At 48.7% G+C, this 23,375-nt stretch overlaps 1 protein-coding gene across 1 annotated transcript in view; it reads left to right on the top strand.

The window, feature by feature from the left end:
- LMX1A (LIM homeobox transcription factor 1 alpha) overlaps window positions 1-23,375 on the top strand; it is a 143,191-nt gene that overhangs the window by 111,012 nt on the left and 8,804 nt on the right. The window contains exon 5 of the mRNA XM_030573963.1: window positions 23,189-23,358. Within this exon, the coding sequence (XP_030429823.1) occupies window positions 23,189-23,358 (170 nt within the window). The remainder of the gene's footprint in view (window positions 1-23,188; window positions 23,359-23,375) is intronic.

Raw genomic sequence — 23,375 nt, forward strand, 5'->3', positions numbered from 1 at the left:
GCAGATATATACTCCAGCCAGTGTGTCAGAGGGGTGGACAAAGATTCAACTATGAGTCAGCCCATTCCCTGCCCCTATCTACCTACTCCTCCACCTGCAAGGAAGTGGAAGAGTTGCTCCATGGAGACTCCTGCAGTAATCCATGATGCAGCCTGAGTCCTCTCTGCGCTGTCGTGAAAGCAGGTCACACTCCTTCCCTTGATGGACTTTTCATTGATAGGTTTTTACACCATCCCGCCAGCTCTGACTGTATTTTACAAGGGTTATGCAGAATTATGGACATGCAGAAGGTTTGTGGGACTTGGAATGTTGAAATGATGGACATATGCCTTCCCTATGCAGTGACAATAATACTTAGCAGCTTACCTTGGTAGATCTCTTTACAAAAGCGAGTTAAGTTATTACAATGAGTATGTATTATTGTGCAAACAAGGTGGGGGAGGTAATAGCTTGTTACTGAACCAACTTCTGTTGGTGAAAGAGACAAGCTTTCAAGCTTAAGAACTTCAACTGATTCCAGGCCTTATTATGCTGAGTGCTGTACAAATACACAGTGCAAATGCCCATAGAGCTGTGCAACAAATTGATCTTTTGGTTCAGTGGTGGATCTGAAAAATAAATTAAAAAAAATCTGTTTTGGATTGACCTGAAATGAAATTTTTTTGAACTTTTCAGTGAAAAGAAAGTTTTTTTAAAAAATTCATTTCAGGTCATTCATGTTTCAGTCAATACGAACCAAAATGTTGTGTTTAGTTTCTGAGGGTTTTAACCTTTTTTATGAAATAAAATGGAAGTAAATTCAAAATGAAAAGTCATTTGAATAGAAAAATCAAAACATTTTGTCTTGAAAATGTTGAAACAAAACATTTTGACTTTTTTGGAGTTCACTTCCTTGTTTGGCCAAAGCAATTTGTTTTCCATGAACGAAAGAACCATGGGAGGCAAGTTTTGTAGAAATTTTGGTGGTGCCCAGAACCCGCTCCCCCCAACTCCACCCCCTCAAACGCTGCCTCCACCTGCCTAAGGCTCTGGGCGGAGTTTCAGGGGGGAAGTCTGGGGTGCAGGTCCTGGGCTGGGGATTAGGGTGCAGGAGGGATGCAGGCTTTGGGAAGGAGTTTGGGTGCTGGGTGCAGGCTCCGGGCTCGGGCACGGGGTGGGTGTGCAGGAGGGGGTGAGGGCTGCAGGCTTTGGGATGGAGTTTGGGTGCAGGCTCTGGGCTGGTGGTGGGGGTGTAGGAAGGGGTGACAGGTGCAGGCTCCGGGCTGGTGGTGGAGGTGTAGGAAGGGGTGAGGGATGCAGGCTCTGGGAGGGAGTTTGGGTGCTGGGTGCAGGCTCCGGGCTAGGAGCAGAGGGTGGGTGTGCAGGAGGGGGTGAGGGATGCAGGCTTTGGGACGGAGTTTGGGTGCAGGCTTGGGTGGGGGGATGTAGGAAGAGGGAGGTGGTGCACGCTGGGGCAGAGGATCAGGCTGCAGGGGAATGAAGGTTGGGGCTGAGGATGAAGGGTTCATGATGCGGGGGGGTTCAGAGCTGGGGCAGAGGCTCAGGGTGCGGGGGGATGAGGGCCCTGGCTGGGGCAGAGTATTAGGGTGCGGGGGGATGAGGGCTCTGGCTGCGAATGAGGATTAGGGTGCGGGGGGATGAGGGCTCTGGCTGGGGCAGAGGATCAGGGTGCAGGGGGATGAGGGCTCTGGCTGGGGATGAGGATCAGGGTGCAGGGGGATGAAGGCTGTGGCTGGGGATGAGGATTAGGGTGCAGGGGGATGAGGGCTCTGGCTGGGGCAGAGGATCAGGGTGCAGGGGGATGAGGGTTGGGGCTGAGGATGAGGGTTTGGGTGCAGGGGGATGAGGGCTCTGGCTGGGGCAGAGGATCAGGGTGCAGGGGGATGAGGGTTGGGGCTGAGGATGAGGGTTTGGGGCATTGGAGAGGCTCAAGGCTAGGGCAGAAGAGCAGGGTAAGGGCAGCCTGCCTTACCATTAGTGGATGGCAGGCGCTAGGACCCTGGGGCAGCAGACAGCAGTTCTGCCAGGAGCCGATCTGCGAGCAGGCAGGGACGCGGTGGAGGGGGGACGCAGGGGGAGGGGTGGAAGGCGGAGGCCGGGACCCGCTCAAGGCAGCGACGCGGCGGGGCGGGGCGGTGGGGGGAGACCCGCGGGGGCCAGGGCCGGGGCTGGAACCCGATCCAGGCAGGGCCGGGGGAGAGACCCAGCTCCAAATATTGCTGGAGCAGGGCACCCAGCCCTGAATATTCCTGGAGCCCGGGCACCTCGAGCCCATATAACTCGCCGCCTATGGAAAGAACAGCATATTGGGTCAGACCAGTGGTCTATCTAGCCCAGTATCCTGTCTTCCAACAGTGGCCAATGTCAGATGCTTCAGAGGGAATGGACAGAACAGGGTGATTACCGAGAGATCCACCCCTGTCATCCAGTCCCAGTTTCTGCAAGTCAGAGGATTAGGACACCCAGAGCATAGGACTGCATCTCTGATCATCTTGGCTAATAACCATTGATGGCTGTATCCTCCAGGAACTTACCTGATTTTCGTTTAACCTAGTTATAGTTTTGGCCTTCACAGCATCCCCTGGCAATGAGTTCCACAGGCTGACTATGTGTTCTCATAGACTTCAGGTGAGAAGGGACCATCATGATCATCTAGTCTGACCTCTTGCCCATTGCAGGCCACAGAACCTTACTCACACCAATATTGTTGTGTTAAGTAGTTCTTTCTTATGTTTGTTTTAAACCTGCTGCCGATTAATTTCATTGGGGGATCCCTGGTTCTTGTTACGTGAAGGAGTAAATAACACTTCCTTATTCATTTCTCCACACTATTCATGATTTTATAGAGCTCTATCATATCCCCCCTTAGTTGTCTCTTTTCCAAGCTGAAAAGTCCAAGTCTTTTTAATCTCTCCTCGTATGGAAGCTGTCCCATGCCCTTCATCATTTTTGTTGCCCTTCTCTGTATCTTTTTCAGTTCTAATGGGGTGACCAGAACTGCATACAGTATTCAAGATGTGGACGTACCATGGCTTTATATAGGGGCAGAATGATATTTTCTGTTTTATAATCTACCTCTTTCCTAATGGTTCTTAATAGTCTGTTAATTTTTTGACTGCTGCTGCACATTGAGCAGATATTTCTTTTTAGAGAACTACTCACAGTGACTCCAAAATCTGTCTTGAGTGATAACAGTGAATTTAGACCCCATCATTTTGTATGTATAGCTGGGATGATGTTTTCCAAGGTGCATTACTTTGCATTTATCAACATTGATTTTCATCTGCCATTTTGTTGCCCAGTCATCCCGTGTTGTGAGATCCCTTTGTAACTCTGTACAGTGAGGTTTGGATGTAACTATCTGGAATAATTTTGTATCTGCAAATTTTGCCACCTCACTGTTTCCCCCCTTTTTCCAGATCATTTAGGAATATGTTGAACAGCACTGGTCCCAGTACAGACCCCTGGGCGACACCACTATTTACCTCTCGCCATTCTGAAAACTGACCATTTGTTCCTCCCTTTTGTTTCTTCTCTATTAACCACTGATTCATGATTTCCTCTTATCCCATAACTGCTTACTTTGCGTAAGTGTCTTTAGTGAGGGACCTTGTGAAAGGTTTTCTGAAAGTCCAAGTACACTATATGTAATGGATACCCCTCGTCTGCATGTAGACGGGTTCCGCCGGGGCTCGACCCTCCCTGAGGGGGAGGGGAGCCACACCGGCCTCGAGGTCTTCCCTGCAATTACAGTCTGCTCTGGCCTTTCGTCAGGTCAGAGCAGTGACAAAGTCAAAGGGGGCCCAGCCCTTGGTTCGGGCGGGGCACCAAACACAGTTTAAACAGCCCTGGCCCTTTGGAGCAGGGCAGAGCAATGGCACAGTCAGCGGGGGCCCAGCCCTTGGTTCGGGCGGAGCACCAAACACAGTTTAAACAGCCCTGGCCCTTTGGAGCAGGGCAGAGCAGTGGCAAAGTCAGCGGGGGCACAGCCCTTGGTTCGGGAGGGGCACCAAACACAGTTTAAACAGTTACAGGCCTCTCCGACTGGGAAGAGGGGGAATCTGCCACCCGGTTGCGAGTGGCAGGGGGAGCGCAGGCCCACCCACTCCTATGCGTTCCAGCCCGGGGCCCTGGTAGCAGTTATCACCTCTACCGGTGGTCAGTGGGGTCCTAACCGCAACACACTGACATGGGCAACGGTAGCTCGGCAGCCTGACTGGAGTCAGCTGCCCCCGGGCTACTTCCTAATTCCCCCTCTATTCCTACCTGGTCCGGGGCCTCTGTTCCGGAGACGTCCAGGACCATCGGTTCCTCCCAATCCGGGCTGGGCGGCAGGTCCAGTAGGGTTTTGAGGAATTCGGGCCACGCCTGGTCTGGGGGCTCCTCGGGGCCGTAGTAGGGGCGAGGCAGCTCTGGCGGCTCCTCGTCGTAGTAGGGGCGAGGCAGCTCTGGCAGCTCCTCGTCGTAGTAGGGGCGAGGCAGCTCCTGGTCTCGACCTCTGGCTTGGGCAGCCTCCCAGTCACGAGCGGTGGCGGGCACGTCTGCTCCTGCTGGTGGCCGAGCCACAACCGAAGGCTGGGGCCCGGCTTTTAGTCTTCCGGGTCGCCGCCTGACCCTTTGAGGGGCGGGACTTCCGCCCAGCGGCCCCGCCCCCGGGGATGACTGACGGGGCTCGACCCTCCCTGCGGAGGAGGGGAGCCACACCGCCTCGCTACACACACACCCCTAAGTCCGGCCCCCGCCTCTCGGGGCCGGGCTGTCCCATCTCCTCGAGGCGGGACAGAAAATCCGCGTTGGCATGGTCCTTGCCTGCCCTATGTTGCATGGTGAATGCATAGGGCTGCAAGGCCAAATACCAGCGCATGATGCGGGCATTGTTGTCCTTCATTCTCATAAGCCATTGAAGGGGGGCGTGGTCCGTAAGGAGGGTGAACGGGCCACCCAAGAGGAAGAACCGGAGGGCCTCGCAGGCCCACTTGACCGCAAGGGCCTCCTTCTCAATCGTGGCATAATTCCGCTCTCGGGGAAACAGTTTCCGACTGATATACAGAACGGGGTGATCACCTCCGTATCCTTCTTGGGACAAGACAGCCCCCAAGCCAACGTCAGACGCATCCGTCTGGAGGACGAAGGGCTTGTCGAAGTTGGGGCTGTATAGAACTGGTTCTTGACACACCTCCTCCGTCGGGGCCACCTCTGGACCTAGTTCCAGCTCTGGCGGGCATGGGTCGATTAACAGGCTCTCTCGGTCACGCCACGGTTTCAGCAGATTAACATGGTATATTTGCTTCTCCCTCCGGCGACCAGGTTGGCAGATCTCGTAGTTGACGGGCCCCACTTTCCTGAGTACTTCGTAGGGGCCCTGCCACCGGGCCAACAATTTCGATTCGCTGGAGGGCAGGAGCAGTAGGACTCGGTCTCCGGGGCCAAATTCCCGTGCGCGCGCGCCTTGATTATAGCTTCGCTCCTGCCTCTCCTGGGCCACTTTTAGGTTTCCCCGCGCTAGGGACCCTGCTTGAGTTAGGCATTCCCGTAGCCAGAGGACGTACTGGAGGAGTCCCTGGGTCGGGGAGGCCGACTGCTCCCACGTCTCCTTCATCAGGTCCAGCACGCCCCGAGGCCTCCGCCCGTATAAGAGCTCAAAGGGGGAGAATTTGGTCGACGCCTGGGGGACCTCTCGGACAGCCAGGAGCAGCGGCGGGAGGAGTTGGTCCCAATGGCGTAGCTCGTCTGGCGGGAACCTTCTCATCATGTCCTTGAGGGTCCTGTTGAACCGCTCTACCAATCCGTCGGTTTGGGGGTGGTAGACAGAGGTCTGCAGTTGTTTTACCCCCAGGAGTCGGCAGACTTGGTTCAGCAACCGGGATGTAAAATAAGTGCCCTGGTCCGTCAGGATCTCCTTAGGCAGCCCCACGCGGACGAAGACCTTCACTAATTCGCCCGCGATGGTCCGGGCCGTGATGCTCCGCAAGGGGATGGCCTCTGGAAACCGGGTGGCATAGTCGACCAGGACCAATCCGGACTGGGCAGCAGGTCCGGTAGGGTTTCGGGGAATTCGGGCCACACCTGATCTGGGGGCTCCTCAGGGCCGTAGTAGGACGAGGCAGTTCTGGCGGCTCCTCGTCGTAGTAGGGGCGAGGCAGCTCTGGCGGCTCCTCATCGTAGTAGGGGCGAGGCAGCTCCTGGTCTCGACCTCTGGCTTGGGCAGCCTCCCAGTCACGAGCGGCGGCGGGCATGTCTGCTCCTGCCGGTGGCTGACTGGCCTGTATTTGCCAGGATCACTTCTGGGGCCTTTTAAAAAAATTGATGTCACATTAGCTATCTACCAGTCATCTGGCACAGTGTCTGATTTAAGTGATAGGTTACATATCACAGTTAGTAGTTCTGCATGAACTTGTGAAAAAATTTGATCAAGCTGACTATACACTTAGTTTGGGTGGGTGTGGAGTCTAGTTTGTAAAGCTTTGCCCAGGTCCAAAGCCAGTCTCTGCCACAAAGAGCTTCCAATCTAAAAGTAAGTTTTAATATTACAGCGTGACCTAGTGGATAGAACAATGGATTGGGAGACCTGGGTTCTAGTCCCAGCTCTGCCACTGGTGTGCTGGGTCACTTTGGGTGAGTCAGTTCCCGTTTCTGTGCCTCAGTCTCCCCATCTGTAAAATGGGGTCTAAGGATAGTAACCTCCTTTGTAAAGTGCTTTGAGATCTGGGGATTAGAAAAGCTAGGTATTTTTATCATTATTTCCATTTTTACAGAGGGGAAACTGCAGCACAGAGATGTGACATACCTTGTTCAAGGCCATTTGGTGACTCAGGAACAGAACTGGGACTAGACTCCAAGGGCTTGTCTACATCAGAAAGTTGCAGCGCTGGTGAGGGAGTTACAGCGCTGCAACTTAGGAGATGTACACATCTGCAGGGCACCACCAGCGCTGCAACTCCCTGTTTGCAGCGCTGGCCGTACTCCCGTTTTGTCTCGGGTGTAGCAGATCCAGCGCTGGTGATCCAGCGCTGGTAATCAAGTATAGACACTTACCAGCGCTTTTCTTGACCTCCGTGGAATAAGCAGGTATCCCAGCATACCTGAGGAAGCCTCTGGTAATCAAGCTGGTCTCCTTCCCCGGCTTGCTCTCGCGTTCCCCGAACCCCGAGCAAGCAGGTCTTCTTCCCTGAGGTTTGCTGGGTGGTTCCGGGAACGCGAGAGCAAACCGCGGCGAAGCTGGTCTCCTTCCCCGCTTTGCTCTCTCGTTCCCCGAACCCCGAGCAAGCAGGTCTCCTTCCCTGCGGTTTGCTGGGTGGTTCCGGGAACGCGAGAGCAAACCGCGGCGAAGCTGGTCTCCTTCCCCGCTTTGCTCTCTCGTTCCCCGAACCCCGAGCAAGCAGGTCTCCTTCCCTGCGGTTTGCAGGGTGGTTCGGGGAACGCAAGAGCAAACCGCGGCGAAGCTGGTCTCCTTTCCCGGTTTGCTCTCTCGTTCCCGAACCCCCGAGCAAGCAGGTCTCCTTCCCTGTGGTTTGCTGGGTGGTTCGGGGAACGCGAGAGCAAACCGCGGCGAAGCTGGTCTCCTTTCCCGGTTTGCTCTCTCGTTCCCGAACCCCCGAGCAAGCAGGTCTCCTTCCCTGCGGTTTGCAGGGTGGTTCGGGGAACGCGAGAGCAAACTGCGGCGAAGCTGGTCTCCTTTCCCGGTTTGCTCTATCGTTCCCGAACCCCCGAGCAAGCAGGTCTCCTTCCCTGCGGTTTGCAGGGTGGTTCGGGGAACGCGAGAGCAAACCGCGGTGAAGCTGGTCTCCTTTCCCGGTTTGCTCTCTCGTTCCCCGAACCCCCGAGCAAGCAGGTCTCCTTCCCTGCGGTTTGCAGGGTGGTTTGGGGAACGCGAGAGCAAACCGCGGCGAAGCTGGTCTCCTTTCCCGGTTTGCTCTCGCGTTCCCCGAACCCCCGAGCAAGCAGGTCTCCTTCCCTGCGGTTTGAGGGGGGTTCGGGGAACGCGAGAGCAAACCGCGGCGAAGCTGGTCTCCTTTTCCGGTTTGCTCTCGCGTTCCCCGAACCCCCCTTGAAGCCGCCCAACAGCGCTGCAGTGTGGCCACATCTAACACCACTTGCAGCGCTGGTTGCTGTAAGTGTGGCCACTCTGCAGCGCTGGCCCTATACAGCTGTACTAATACAGCTGTAACAACCAGCGCTGCAAAATTTTAGATGTAGACATGGCCCAAGTCTCCCAAATTCCCTGCCTATTCTCTAGCCTCTGAACCACGGTAAATAGCCTGACTCCAAAACTGAGCCTGACATACCCCAGAGCTGGTGACCTTGTGAGCATACGGCCAAAGGAGCTGTTTGATAGGATGTCTGGAAAGGGCTGAGGGTGTGATTCCCCAAATGACGAAGGGGTGGAAAGGAGTTTCGGTAGGTGCGTGGCTGGCTGAGTTCCTATTGAAATGGTGACTTTAATGCTGCTGGAATTTGACTGTGCTATTAATGATGTGTTAGGGTGCCAGAGCCTTGGATTGGCCTCTTTCATTATTTTACATATAAATCTTTAACATTTCCTTTAAAAAAAACAAACCACAAACCCTAAATAAGAACAGTCCCGCAGCAAAGGCTAGAAAAAGAAAATGAACTTTAAGCAGAAATATTTCAATTAGACGGTGTCTCTAAAGACAGGCTGCAGTCCCTAAAGACGCTGTCTAAGAGCAGGGGCAGACAGGCACATGCCATTTCCCTGTGTCTTGCAATTGCATCTGATTTTCCAAAATATCATTTGCTTCCTTTTTGAAACATGTTGTCAGACGATAAGGTGCTAAACACCTGGAGGCCGGAGCCCTGTGAAAGGAACAGCCGGCAGTCATTTGTAGCAAGTCTTTGTCGCTGTAATAACAGCTAGCTCTTCTGTAGCAGATCTCAAGGTGCTTTGCAAAAGGGGTCAGCATTATTTCACAAGCGGGGAAACTGAGGCACAGAGCAGCGATGTGACTGGTCCGAGGATACCCAGCAGGCCAGTCGCAGAGCTGGGAATAAAACACAGCTCTCCTAGTCTAGTGCTCTGTTCACTAGGTCGCACTGCCTCCCCTAAGCCATTTGGAAAACAAATAGTTATCATTATCCACTGACTCAGAATGTCCCTTTCCAGTACAGGTGTGATGAAGATGGACTGGGACCTTTCTCTGCACTTGTAATGGAGGTGGAAAATCATTGCAGCTGTTGTAGTGAGTGTTGGGTGCATTGCTGATTTCGCTGTTGTGGGGTTGTATATTTTGGATGCAGCAGTTATGGTGAGTGAGTATCCAGAGAATGAGTGAGATCCCTTATAGCCAGTGGATCTCCTGGAGAAAGAAGCTGATAATCTACAGATTTGGATGGCCCGTATTGGAGGGCTTTCATGCCATGTGATATTGAGTCAATTAGCGTCACGAATGATGAATGCCAACAGCCGAGGGTGCAGTTGCAAGTATTGTTGCTAGAAAGTCAAGTAGATGATTGTCCAATATTGGAATGTATGAATTGGGAACATGGTGCTGTTAGGGTGCTGAATCAGACCTTGGAAAGTCAACTAGCAAAAAATCCGTCTTTCCTCCACTTTTAACTTATTGGAGATAAATATCTATATTGAGGAACAAGCAAGCCAATTCAGATAAAATAAGAACCAACAGGAAGCCTCACCCCAAAAGTGAACCAGATCTGATTTGTGAGGGTTTTTTTTTTTTTTGCGGTTTGAAAAAGTTTAGCTAACTTTTTCCCAGGTATTCTCAACAACCTCGGCTTTGCTTACAGTACTTCTAGCCCAATCAAAAGGAATGGCAGAAACCTCAGGGGAAAAAAAAGTCTCTTCCTATGAAAACTCCAGCCAGATTCTGGAGACCCAGGAGATCTGGAGGGTTGGGACAAACTTCAGAACAGGATCCAAATTTTTGAACCTATCCCCAAAGCAGACTCAATGCCTAAACTTTTAGTAGCGGTCCACCATTGCTGCTTGTGACGTGACTGCTTTGTAGCTCAGTCCAGGATGTTCATCTCTTTGCTCCTCCCATCCAGTGGGTTTAGTAGCGGGATCTCACTAAATGTGGTGGTGTGCGTGTGACACGGTGACTTTGATTTGTGATGCCATCTGGCAACCCAACATCTCAGTGCGCCTTTTTCGAGGTGGAGTGAAAGGGAAATGGGAGATACGCTGCCCTCTTCTGGAGAGGGATGGCTTTGCACTCACTGTGGCTGAGCAGTTGCGTGAACCAGTGGACTGCTGCCATGCCCTGTGGAAAGGAGACCGAGCTGTAAGCCCCAAAGCAGAGCAGTGCTCCAGGAAGGTGGGGTAATACCATGTCGTGTGAAGAGGACGAGGCTGTGCTTCCGCAGGCAGAACCACAGTATAAGCAGAGCTCCAGTGCAGCCTTTCATGAAGGAGTCACCCGTGCGGTCTGGCCAGCCACCTCCATGCTCCATTAACCTTTTGCCATGGCTTCTGAGTCCCCTAACTCTTCTCAGGCTGCTGGCCTGATTTCCAGAAGGGCTGAGCAGCCATAAATCCCAGTCAAGGCAATGAGAGCTACAGGCATGAAACCAGAGAGTGCTTCCCTGCGAGGTTGTGACTCTCCTTTGCATGGTTTCCTGTCTCTCGAACTCACCTTGGGTGGAGTGAGACCCTGAGGCCTTGAACCTGTCACCACAGCCAGCTTTCCCCCAGTGCCAGGTGAACCCATTGAGATCTCCAATGGAGCTTAGTCCCTGACTTTCCCTGTGCTGGAAGGAGCTGTGACATTAAGAGCTGTGTATCCAGCCAGTGGCTGCCTTCCCAAAGGCCCTCCAGAAATGTAAGAGGCTGGGAGGGAGGGACACAAACCGAAGGCCATTTTGTGAGAAAATGCAGATGAAAAGCAAGGCTGTGGAAGCCATATGTTCTCTTTAATCTCCCAAACCCTTGCTTCAATTACTGCCTCCCCTGAGCTCCAGTGGCCAAGCCTAAGTAAACAAGCCCTTCTGAAAGAAGACCCTGGTTTCCAATTAAAAGTGTACTAACATTTCTCCTCTCTCTAATTCCCTCCAACCAAAGAATTTTTTCATCTCCGCGCACGAAATTGAGTAGCCCTGGATTGCCTCCCCACACCACCCTGCTCCCTTCCCCATTGAGCTGTGGGGTCACCCAGAGGTCACCACAGACAATAGAAATGGCCCCCAGCCCTTTCCCATGTGACGTCAGGAGGAGCCTTAAAGATTAATTAATTCCTACCTCGTTCACGGAAGGCTTTAAAGGCAGAGTTAATTAAAAGTATTACCACACTAAATCCGACTCAACTTTTTTTCCCACTCAGATGGATTCTTGGAGCAGGTGTTTGAGGAGTTTTGTCCCCTTTTCATCACTTGCAGAGTAGAGTGCAGAGATCTGTTTGTTTTCAGTGGGTTTTTTTTTTAATGTCTTGAAAGCTGTAGCGGCTCCAGTATCATCCCCTGAGCTGCACTTGTCCTGCACTAACAGCAAAATGTCCTGCTGCACTCTGAAATCATGTGGTTAGAAATAGTTGCCAGATGCTAGCTGGGAAATAGCATCAGGGCAGTACAACACCTACAGGCATCGTCATAAGATGCTCTCAAGCACTCAGCCTTCCTTTAGTGCGATCAAGAGAGAGAGAGAGTTTTTTATTGCCATCACCTCTGCGGTGGGATATAAATGAAGACAACACGGTCACTTGTCCCGAGCAGAAAAATCTCAGGTTCCTTATTCTTAAGTCTCCAGCAATGGGCTGAAGCCACCAAGCTCAGATCTGGGGGTTTCTTTTAGGCTGTATATAATTATTGATAAATTACACATAGTGTTAGGCAAACATGAATAGATTCTGAATAGAAATGGGCCTGACCCCTTTAGCTTTGGGAAAGTTCAGATCTAGCAGCAGTTTCTTTTGCAGAAGCTGACATAATGGTTAGTGGAATATAGCTATTTATAAAGGCATCGCTTTACCTGCTACTGAAATGCAGCCATCTCTGGTGTGGAACACCCCTCACAGGTGTCTAACGGCACAGTATTGCTGCACAGTGGCTTAGAATGGGCATAAGAATGTCATGTGTAGTTGGAACTGCAGACGGAAAAATGTAATTACTCACACTGGAATGTAAGCAGGACACTGGCATTAATGCAGCATTACACATACACAAAGTGGCAAAGAACCAGTAAGTGGCTAACTCTGCAGTTACATATTGCATCTGAAACCCAGTGAGCAAACCCATTTCCTTCATTTCCCAGTAGCCTGCAAGGAGAGTGGGTTTCTTTCTTGGAGAGGGAGGGAGAGAAAACCCCTGCAGCAGCAGCCAGAGATTGGTGGGAATTAGTGTGACCGGTCTGCCCCCTGAACCTAAGCTGCCTGTGGGGTGGGAAAGGAAAGCAGCTGCATGCTGCTAATAAAGCATGTTGTTCCATGTCCGCGGTGCCTATTAGCCACACCAGGTGTGTGTGCTCAAGGAAGAGTGGAGCTGGAAGCATGCAAAACGGCAGGGGTGCCAGAAGGAGCCGGTTAAGTACAGGGGTTAGCAGCTGCGCTATGACGGCTGCTTACCACTCCAATCATAGTCTAGTTACCTTGTGCTCCTCCCATCTGCCTGTCCTATCCCGCTGCTGGCTCTTGCACATAGGCACTGTCTTTTTGTCATCTGTAGAGCCCTAATCCTGGATTCAGGCCCCTAGGCACAGCTATAATAATAACAGTGGTGATGATGATATGCCAGCTGCAAAATCTCTTGAGCAGTACTTTGCCACTCCTCTCCTGTTGACTAATGCGGTCCTTGGATGAATAAATAAGGTGATATCGAGTAGGAGACAGAAGGTTTGTTAACCATGTGTGATACTGACTTCCTTTGTAATGCACTTGGAGACCACTGATGAAAAATGCTGTGTAAGAGTGAGGGATTAGTTAGTTAGTTATTTGGCACTGGTTCATTTGCTGCTGGATACGGTGCCCACAATTCAAGAAGGATGCTGAGAAATTGGAGAGGGCTCAGAGAAGAGCCATGAGAATGATGGCAGGATTAGAAAACCTGTCTTAGGCTCAATCTATTTATAGTAACAAAGTAAAGGTTAAAGTGTGATTTGATCACCATCTATCAGTATTTACACGAGGAACAGGGATTTAATAATAAAGGGCTCTTCGGTCTAGCAGAGTACGATATAATAAGTTCCAAAGGCTAGAAATTGAAGCCAGGCAAATTGCAACTGGAAATAAGGAGAAATTTTTGACCGAAAGGGTCGTTAACTCTTGGAACAACTTACCAAGAGCCGTGGTGGATTCATCATTACTGGACATTTTACAATCAGGATCGGCTATTTTTTTCCTAAAAGATGTGCTCTTTTTCAACCACAGCTATTGGACTGGAAGCAGGAATTAATTCAGGCAAGTCCTATGGCCCGTGTGATGATGCAGAAAGTCAGGTTACATGATCGCACTGGTCCCTGCTGATCTTAAAATCTATGCTGTATCTCGCTGAAGCCTTAATGATCATTATCAGTTGTATTGTGGTAGCCTTTTGCAACCCCCGCCTCAGCATGAAATGTGCTTTCAGCCCAACACCCAACAGTAGAATAGAGCTTCTCCTCATTTCAGTTTCCCAGGATCCATTCTTGGCTGTCCAGCAGCTGCTGCAGACATCAGGAGAGGAAGAGCTCAACACACAAACATTGTATTATTATTTATTTATTGCTATTCCAGTAGGACCTACTGGTCCCAATGGTGGTCAGAGCCTGCACTGTACAGACATATAGCAAGAGCCAGTCCCTACCCCCAAAGAGCTGGTAATCTAAATAGCCACAACAGAAATAGAGCGGGAAAATGAACCATTAACTCCACTTTGCAGAGGAGGAACAGAAGGATCAAGTAACTTACCCAAGGTGACATATGATGTCTGTGGCAGGGCTGGGATGTCAACTCAAATCTGCTGAATTGCAGTCTAATGCTCTAAACACAGCGCCATCCTTCCTCCCTTTGCCAGGAACAACTTTTGCCTATTTTGCGAATACACTTTTTGTAAGTCTGTCTGATGTTGAAGTTACATTTTTCTAGCGCAATCGACAGGTCATGAATGGGTGTGAGAACCTCACTGAATTTCTAGAATTTGTGATTCAAGTTATTGTCCACTGATACAGAAATTCCCTGGTCCCGCATGAATGTGTCTTCTGTGGACTGCTGCTTCCTGGAGTAACTCCCAGTTTCTTAGACTGCCTCGGTGAGGCATATGCAGTGTTGCTGTAGCCATGTTGGTTCCAGGACATTAGAGAGACAAGGTGGGGGAGGTAATATCTTTTACTGGACCAACTTCTGTTGGTGAGAGAGAGAGACAAGCTTCTTCAGGTCTTGGAATAGTGCAAATACCAGGTGGAACAGATTGTTTAGCATAAGTAGTTAACACACATTTCAAAAGACCTTGCAAGGTGAAATAAGGTTTGACTGTTTCTTATAATTAATTGAAAGTGGAACAGAAATATGTCTGCAAATCTAGGCATTTCAATGTGGCCCATTCTATTTCAGAGCCCTGCTTAGCTCCTCTGATTCTTACTATGGAAATGGGCCAGAGAGATCACAGCCAACTGCCTGCTTTAAATTACAGCTTGTCAGGTGTGGAGCACAGCTGGGGTTTCCCCAGACCACACCCATGTCTGTCAAAGACCACACTCACCTTTTTTGGCTTCAGTGCAGACCTCCTAGAACTGCATTTCAGCTTGCATTGCACTGACGCAGTCAGTCTCAGCTCCCCATGAGCAGGGTCACCACCTTGAGGGCACATGGAAACATAGAGGCTGGAAGGCTCTTCCCAGGCCCTCCCCAGATCCTCTAAGGTTGGCCTTAATTACTGCCATTTTGCTTATCCCTACAGTGAAGCCCCTTCCAAGCCTGCCCACACTGTGTGTATCGTTGTTAAAACAAGCCGCTTAGCTTTATTATAGGTGTAATTACCATAAACACTTCCCCAATGGATCCTAGAGGAGCTTTGCTGGAAAGGTTATGATTGATTTACAGCACATTAGAGGGGAGTTCGTACACAGTACAATGGTCATTTTACAAGTGCTTTCATGGTGCTTCTCTGAGGATTAATAACCGAGGTGACCAATACAGTATTTAAGTCATAAATAAGGTCTCTTAATTATGCAGCACAATAAAGTGTTCATTGCATAGCATCTTCTATGCAAGCTGTGTCCCAAAATGCCACACTGAGTTAAGCATCACAAAGCAGCGTGGGACGCAAGCTAAAGAGAACAATTGTGGGGAGGCAATGAGGGGTGAAGAAATTAAAGCAGTTTGGGCTAATAACTGAGGAATTAAAAAATGAAAAAGGAAGTTTTGTTATAGAAAATTACAGTGGATGGTATTAAAAATCACTAATTAATGGTTTAATTTTTTTAAAAACATGCCCACATCATGGATTACTATTATTTTAATCAAGATAACTTCAGCCTTGGAATAAAAACAGTTTGAAACAATTTTACAGTGCTTAGTGATTTTCAAAAAAATTTCACATCCCTACCTCTGTGGCTTCTGGTTCAACCATATGCAAGCAGAACAGAAACGCTGGTGGCTATCTTCCTGCTGCAGTCTCTGCTAATTTGCAGTGCAGACACCACTTAAACTGGTGAGCAAGCGCTGTGGATTTGTTCCCAAGTAAACGAGCAATAATAAAATCCAGGAGGTGTCAGTGAGTGGGTCACAGGAGACTACCATTCTATACCTCGCTCTGCCACTGACCTACTTTGTGGCCCTGGGCAAGTCACAGCCCCTCTCTCTTTTCTTCCCCAACCTTTTTCTGCCTTGTCTCTCACTGTGTGTCTATACCGCACCCAGCAAAAAGGGGCCCAGGTCTCGGTTGGGGCCTCTTGGTGCTACTATAAAATAAATAATCCTAAAATGACTTTTGGGCCTGATCCTCCTATCTGATGAGTGCGCACTATGGGATACCAGGTGCTCTGAACTCCCACTGAAGTATTGCAAGTCCAAAGATTCACAGATTCCAAGGCAGAAGGGACTGTTGTGATTATCTAGTCTGACCCCCTGTATAACACAGGCCAGAGAACTCAACCCAAAATAATTCTGGGAACTGATCTGTTAGAAAAACATCCAATCTTGACTTTAAAATGATCAGTGATGGAGAATCCACCACAACCTTTGGTAAGTTGTTCCAGTGGTTAATTACTCTCACTGTTAAAAACATTTACATTATACTTCCAGTCTGAATTTGGCCCACTTCAGTTTCCAGCTATTGGATCATGTTAGACCTTCCTCTGCTAGATTGATGAGCCCATTACTAAATATTTGTTCCCCACGTAGGTACTTATAGATGGTGATGGAGACACCCCTTAACCTTCACTTTGTTAAGCTAAATAGATTGAATTTCTTGAGTGTATGTCTACACTGCACTGTAAGCCCAGAGTTAGTGGGACTCAAGTCAGCTGACCCAGGTTAGAGCATCTACACTGATTGTTAACCCTAGGTTAAGAATTTTCAAACCTAGGGCTCTGGCATCCACACTGCAGCATGAAGACCCGAGTCAAACCAACCATACCGCAGATTCCCTACCACTCTCTCGAAATGACAGCTCTAGGCCTTTGACTGCAGTGCACCACGGGAAAGCTTTATTGTGCACCCAGCATGTTACAGGAAGTTTTAACAGCCTGCCAACCTTGCCAGCCGAGCAACATGGAGAAGGCTCCTTTTCAAGTTCTCTTGCTTGTACTTTCACTTCTGTGTCAGGAAATGGGCAGAGCTTCCATGAGGCATTGGTGGACATTTAGGCTGTGTTTTCTGACCCACCAAAGGCATCTGACAGAGCTAAATATGGAGGAGGAGGAGATGTATCCAGGCATGGCAGACTCGCACTCGCTAATGCTGCTCATGACACTCAATATAGTCGCTGATGTCCCCTACGTAGGCTGGTGGGATCCCATCATCATGAGGACCTGCGATGACCAGCAGTGGGCCAGAACTTTTGCATGAAGAAAACTACATTTCTGGAGCTTTGTGGGCAGCTTGCCCCGACTGTCTGGCATAAAGACACATGCATGAGGGCACCCTTCCCAGTCCAGAAGAGGGTTGCTATAACCATCTGGAAGCTGGTTACACTAGACTGCTACAGGTCCGTTGCCAACCCAGTTTGGTGTTGGAAACTTAATTTGCGAATAAATCAGTGGTGGAAATCACAGGCAATCAGGTGTATGGGTTACCCTAAGGCGGTGGGCATTAAAGATATTCCTGAGGTAATTGCTGACTTTCAGAGAATGGGGTTTCCTATCTGCACTGAAGCCATTGGTGGGACTCATGTCCATAATTTGCCCTCCACAATGGTACTACTACCCCACTGTTCTGCTGACCCTTGTGGATCACAGAGGGAGATTTAGTAATGCCAATGTAGGCTGCGTTGGGAAAGTTCATGAGACCAGGGTTCTTCGCTGATCAGGAGCCTACATTCATGGACAGGCTGGGACACTATTTTCACCACATGACATTGTCATCAGTGGAGCTACTGTCCTCACCATTGTTCCAGGGGACCCTGCATTCCCCCTTTTGCCTTGGCTTATGACACCATACCCTAATTGCAAAGGCCCTGGCAAAAGACGGTTTAACTATGCTCTCGGCAGGTGAAGAATGGTTGAATGTGCTTTGGGCAGATTGAAAACCCATTGGAGGTGGCTACAGACCCATTTGGAGGCCAGTGTCATCAATGCTGTCCCCCTCACCGTGGCTTGCTGTGCTCCTCCCAATCTTTGTGAAGCTAGAGCCATTTCCCCCTGAAAGGACCTGTGTCGGCAAGGGGCCACTGAGCTGATACACACAGCCAGAAAGTGCAGCTACCACAGCTGGAGCTGGCCATGCCCAGGCAACAGAAGTCAGGGATGCTTTGTGCTCCCTTCTGTGTTACGGATGTGTACGGACCAATGGAAGAGGGAGACTAGCACCTTTATGGATGTGCTTTTGGGAGGGAGAGAATGGGATTAATTGATTTTAGGGAGGCTCAGTGCTGCAGGGGTGCTAGTTACCATGCAACATACTTGCAAATGACATGACAATTTATGAAATGGGCTGGAGCATGATTCCTTCCCTCTTTTCGCACACTTAACATTGGGGAAAGGGGGTGGAAGCATTTCCAGGAGAAGGGGGTTCAAGACTAAGGCCTGCATGGGGCTAAGTTGCCCTGCCCGGCTGCTCATGGGACTGATTGCATGGGTCACCCAATCAGGGAGGTTTCCGAGCTGTTTCTGGAATGAGGATATGTTGCTAGGGATTCAGGCTGTGGTGTGAGAGAGGCAGCAGGAGCCATAATAGATATGAGCTGCTCAAACGGTTCTCTCTGCTGACCAATGTCCGCCTCCCTCAGCCACTGTTCCTGTTCGAAGAATTGGGAAGCAAGTGACTGCTCCCGCGCTGAAACCCTGTCCTCACTCTGTGCAGCCAGCCGGAATCTTTCCGCTTGCCTGTCGCCATGTCTTTTCCCTAGCCACAAGTCTTTGGAACTGGACCTGCTCGTTGGCCCTGCCCGGAACTTCAACTGTGAGTTCATCACAGAAACGCTTCCTCTTGGAACAGTCCATGGAGGTATGTTGGTCCAGGCTTCTGCTGCAGTATGGACAAGCTGTGAAGGTGCTGCAGCCGGTAGATGTCGAGGGGCTTGGAACAGGACAAGACCCAGTGGGTTATTGTCTCCAATAGCTCAGTGCAGGAGCACAGAAAAAATCCCTGTGGAATTTCAAGGACATAAAATGTTTCTTTTCCAAACTGAACCTCAGTATATTGTGAAAGGGATACTTCAGTCTGGAGAATCTCCCTGGACACAGCCTGTGCGGCAGTGAAATAAGTGCAGAGACCAGGGTAAATTAAACATTCTAAGCTTTCTGCCGGTCTTCAGGAACTTCCCATGTTCCAAGACTTACTGAAAATCGACATGAACAGTCCAGAGAGCTCTTCAGACAGCTCTTTTAAAACTCTTGGATGCAAATCTTTCAGACTTGCTGATTTAAAAATGCGGATTTGATAGTGGAGTCGACAAAGTCGGCACCTTGTAGGAAGCACCCAGGCCTGTATTTTGTATAGTGTCTCTCTTTTAAGCTGTATTCCAGAATTCTGTACTTGCTTAGAAAATTCCATTATGGAATTGAATATTGGGGGCTGGGAGGGTGGATAATGAGTTTTTCAGTTCACTGGCAATGCTGGGAAAAAAAAAGGTTTGGAGTTGAACTGGAAATGAAATAGTTAGAAATTTTTGACAAACCATAAAGTTAAAAAGAAACAAAAAAATCTTCATTTCAGTTAGAACAAAATGATTAGTCTCCAGAAAATTGAATCATTTTTGCTTGTTTCTAATAAAACAAAAGGAAATTTTGAAATGAAGAGTCATTTTGAACCAAAAAGCAAAACATTTAATTTAGGAAAAGGCAAAATGAAATGTTTTGATTTTTAATTTTTTTTTGTAGTATTTTTGACCCAAGCAATTCAGCAAAATGAGCCCAGTTTGGTGAAACTTTTTGATGCGGCTGAATCTGAATTTTTTTTTTTTACCAAAAAATTTTGGTTGAAAAATCTCAGCCAGGTCTACTGAATAATAAATGAATTTTGACATCTGTTGATGTGAAACTGACATTTATTAACCCAAGAGGTAAATATTGACTAATATGACCGGCAGGGGAAAGAAGGTGTTAGGCGGTCTTAGGCCATTTGTGCCATTAGTGGCAGGCGATAAGAGCCCAGAGTGGATGGATCAGTGAACTGTCTGGCACGCTAGGAGGTTGGCTGCTGTATAAAATGGAACAATGGTCTGCTGTGGTATAGAACGGGTTTCAAATTAGACAGACCAGTGATCTAGACTATTGGAGCAAATCCTATGAGCTGCTAGTCATGTGGAACAGCTATTCCAGTGGCTCTGTGCAGGGCATCCCACAGCTGGCCCTGATTTTTAAAGTTGTCCTTCAGTCCTGTGCATTGCCATTGTGAAGTCCCAATTCGGTTGCTCAGCCAGGTTCCTGTTTGTGAGATGCATATCTTGGTGCGTGATGTTGTCACATTTCACATTCGCAACCAGTCACTGCCATGCTGCAAGTAAGTGGAGCAAGGGACGCCTTGAGAGCTTCCATACACTGGGGGAATGTGCCCAAATTCCTCTCAGAGCCTGAGCTCAAGGCTGATCCTTCAGGCACCCATGTTGGCTCCCAGGGCCAAGGAAGGGGCAGCCGAGCAATTGCTTAGCACCTCCCCGGACTGCTCCTCAATCACCTGCTTCCTTGGGTAGTTGGACATGGAGCTGCCTGTGCTGGAGCTGGGCAGGCTCTGGGGAGTGGAGGCACATTTCCAGTCCAGGTTCGGGGAGAACATCTGCAGCTGCAAGGATGTGGTTCACAGGCAGATCCGTTCTGCCAGGGAGGGGGATCCCCTGCCCATGCTCTTCCCTGTAGCCAGGGCCATCAGCATCCCTGGGGAACTGAGGGGCCATTGCGTTGATCCACCTGCTCCCCTTTTCAATGAGCTGCAAACTTGGATCAGGAAAACTGGAGTTGCCATAATACCTGCCCGTCACCTCACTCCACAGTTTGGAGCTTGATCTTAACTGTATGGGTTCATCCTAACATTCTTTCTGTATTATTGCATTTCATTAGTATAAAAAATCAGTAATTTGCTTTAATGTTTTGCTCTTCCAAAGCCTGTGACACTCATGGCTGAAGGTAATGGCTATGTCCAAGAACCAGACTCTAAAGAGACAAGCACTCGTATTATTTTCATCTTAGCATCTTAAGTATGTGTTTAGTGCACAGAATCATTACTTAGTTTCATCATAATAAGTTCCAGGCTATTTGTATGCTTGTACTTTGATTTAAAAACAAACCCAGTGTGTCCAATAAAAAAAAATTGTCCCTCATTTTAAAGTGGGTTGTCCCTCATTGTCTCTCATTTTGAGTGTCACTGTCCCTCATTTCAGAGTCTGGGGATTGAGAGGTAAGTTACAGCCTTTGAAAATACAATGAATTCATCAGCTGAACTCCGATCCATCTGTATTTCTCATGCTGCCAAAATTACTTCCCTTCCTGCTCCTCTGGACAATTCAGCTTTTAATCTGCCACCTGAGGCACTAAGCAGGGAGTTTATAAATTGTTAAGTATTTTAGACCTCCAGGGAAAAATGTCCAGCTTGTATGGTTTTAGGCTCCACCTCCTGTCCTTGTGTAGAAAGTTCAATTTTCCTCAAAACGGATTTATAAATTGTCGTTCCTTTTCTAGTGCTGACACTGTTGTCTCAAGCAAGGCTCCACAGGTGTCTAGCTCTCACAGGATATAACCTTCAGTGGAGACTGCTCACATCATAAATTGGTGGTATGAACAGAGGAAAAAAGGGAAAGAGAAAAATACTCCTCAAATTCCTTCCAATCTTTAACAAACATATGAAACAAGTTTAAACTTCACATGGCATTAATTCTTGTTTTTCCCCAAGTGCCTGAGTTTGGGTGGTTTTATGTCAGAGAAGAGATGTATGCTCCTATTGCCTACAGTTCTGCAAACATCGAGTGCTAGTCCTTTCATCTCGATTTCACATTGTCAGGTTAAATTATGAAGAACATCTAGACCAGGGATCGGCAACCTTTCAGAAGTGGTGTGCAGAGTCTTCATTTATTCATTCTACTTTAAGGTTTCACGTGCCAGTAATACATTTTAATGTTTTTAGAAGGTCTCTTTCTTTAAGTCTATAATATAGAACTATACTATTGTTGTATGTAAAGTAAGTAAGGTTTTTAAAATGTTTAAGAAGCTTCATTTAAAATTAAATTAAAATGCAGAGCCCCCCGAACTGGTGGCCAGGACCCGGGCAGTGTGAGTGCCACTGAAAATCAGCTTGTGTGCCGTCTTTGGCACACATGCCAAAGGTTGCCTATCCCTGATCTAGACCTTGGATTTGGGGGTCAGAGCCTGTCCCCTCTTTATCTCTTTGTAATATTTGACTGCTACAGCATTTTTAGTTCTCAAGAGAAAAATTCTCCCACATGAATTCTAGGGAGAAGCTTCTACAGTTTCATGTTTCACCTTGGATGTATTTCTGACCCAAAATCATAATGTCCTGTTATATAAACTGCATACATGCACATTTATATCTGGCCTGATCTATGATCTGCAAGTGAATGCACAGCAATATCTTTTGATCAGTCAAGAGTGGCTTTGTCCTTCTTTTGAATCAATATAAGCTGTCCAGACACAGTGTGTGATGATGAGACCCACAAGACAACAACAGAAGGGTGGTTTGAGGAGGTCATTGTACAATAGAGACACAATCCAGTGGATAGTCCTGGCTTCTAGGCCCAGCTTTACCCCTGATCTGGTGTGTGACCTTGGTTAAGTCACTTCATCTCTCTGAGGCTTAGTCTCACCATCCGTAAAATGGGAATAATGATACCTTTGTAAAGTGCTTAACACAAGAATCTGGAATTATGGGAAGTGCAGGTTGGACCTCCATAGCTAAGGCTGCATCTAGACTTCCATTCTAAGCCCTATTATGGTGTGGCTAATCCATGTGATTTTATTATGAATCTCACAATATTTGGTGGAGTTTGTTTCACATGATCCTGGCATTCCAACTTGTGAATTTCACCTTGTTCAAAATGGCCACCACTTCCCCTTGCTTTCAACAGAGCTGAAGCCAAATGTTCCCCAGTCAAGATGGCAGTAATTCCACAATAGCTTTGCATGCAAAAGTGAGGCTGCCTCTAGTGAAGGTGGCCATCCCCTCTGCTTTCAGTGAAGCCAGGCTGCCCTCAAGGAAGGTGGTTGCCACTTTGTCATTAGGAGGCTGGATAGAAAACTATGAGGAGGCAGGGGAACGTGGAATCCCCAAAAAGTCTGTGGTGGTTTGGATCAAATATCCGTGGCCAGATGAAAGTGTAAATAAATCTATGTGAGGTTTGGCTGGGTGGCTGGGGAACTTGCAGCAAGAAGTCTTTAAAAGGTGTAGATACGTGTACTACGGGTTCAAAAGTTGCCAAGTGATGTAGATTCCTAAATCCCATTTTCAAAAGTCACTTAGGAGCCTAATACTCATTGAATGTCAATAAGTCTCAGGCTCCTAAGGCCTAGTGAGAGTTGGACACCTAAATCCCTTTGATGATCTGGGTGCTAAAATGCACAGTTCAGCTAAACCAAGACGCACTGCCCAGAAAGCTGGCACGCTCTGTCCATCACCTTTATGGGCCTGCTTAATTCTTTCAGGTAAAAGTGATGATGAAGAGAGTCTATGCAAAATGGGTCATGGTCCCGGGAAAGGCGCCGAGGACAGCAAGGATCACAAGCGTCCCAAGAGACCGAGGACAATCCTGACAACGCAGCAGCGGAGGGCGTTCAAAGCATCATTCGAGGTCTCCTCCAAGCCGTGCAGGAAGGTACAGTGAGAAGAGAC

Source organism: Gopherus evgoodei, chromosome 8 (genome assembly GCF_007399415.2).
Source record: "Gopherus evgoodei ecotype Sinaloan lineage chromosome 8, rGopEvg1_v1.p, whole genome shotgun sequence".
NCBI classification, from domain to species: domain Eukaryota; kingdom Metazoa; phylum Chordata; order Testudines; family Testudinidae; genus Gopherus; species Gopherus evgoodei.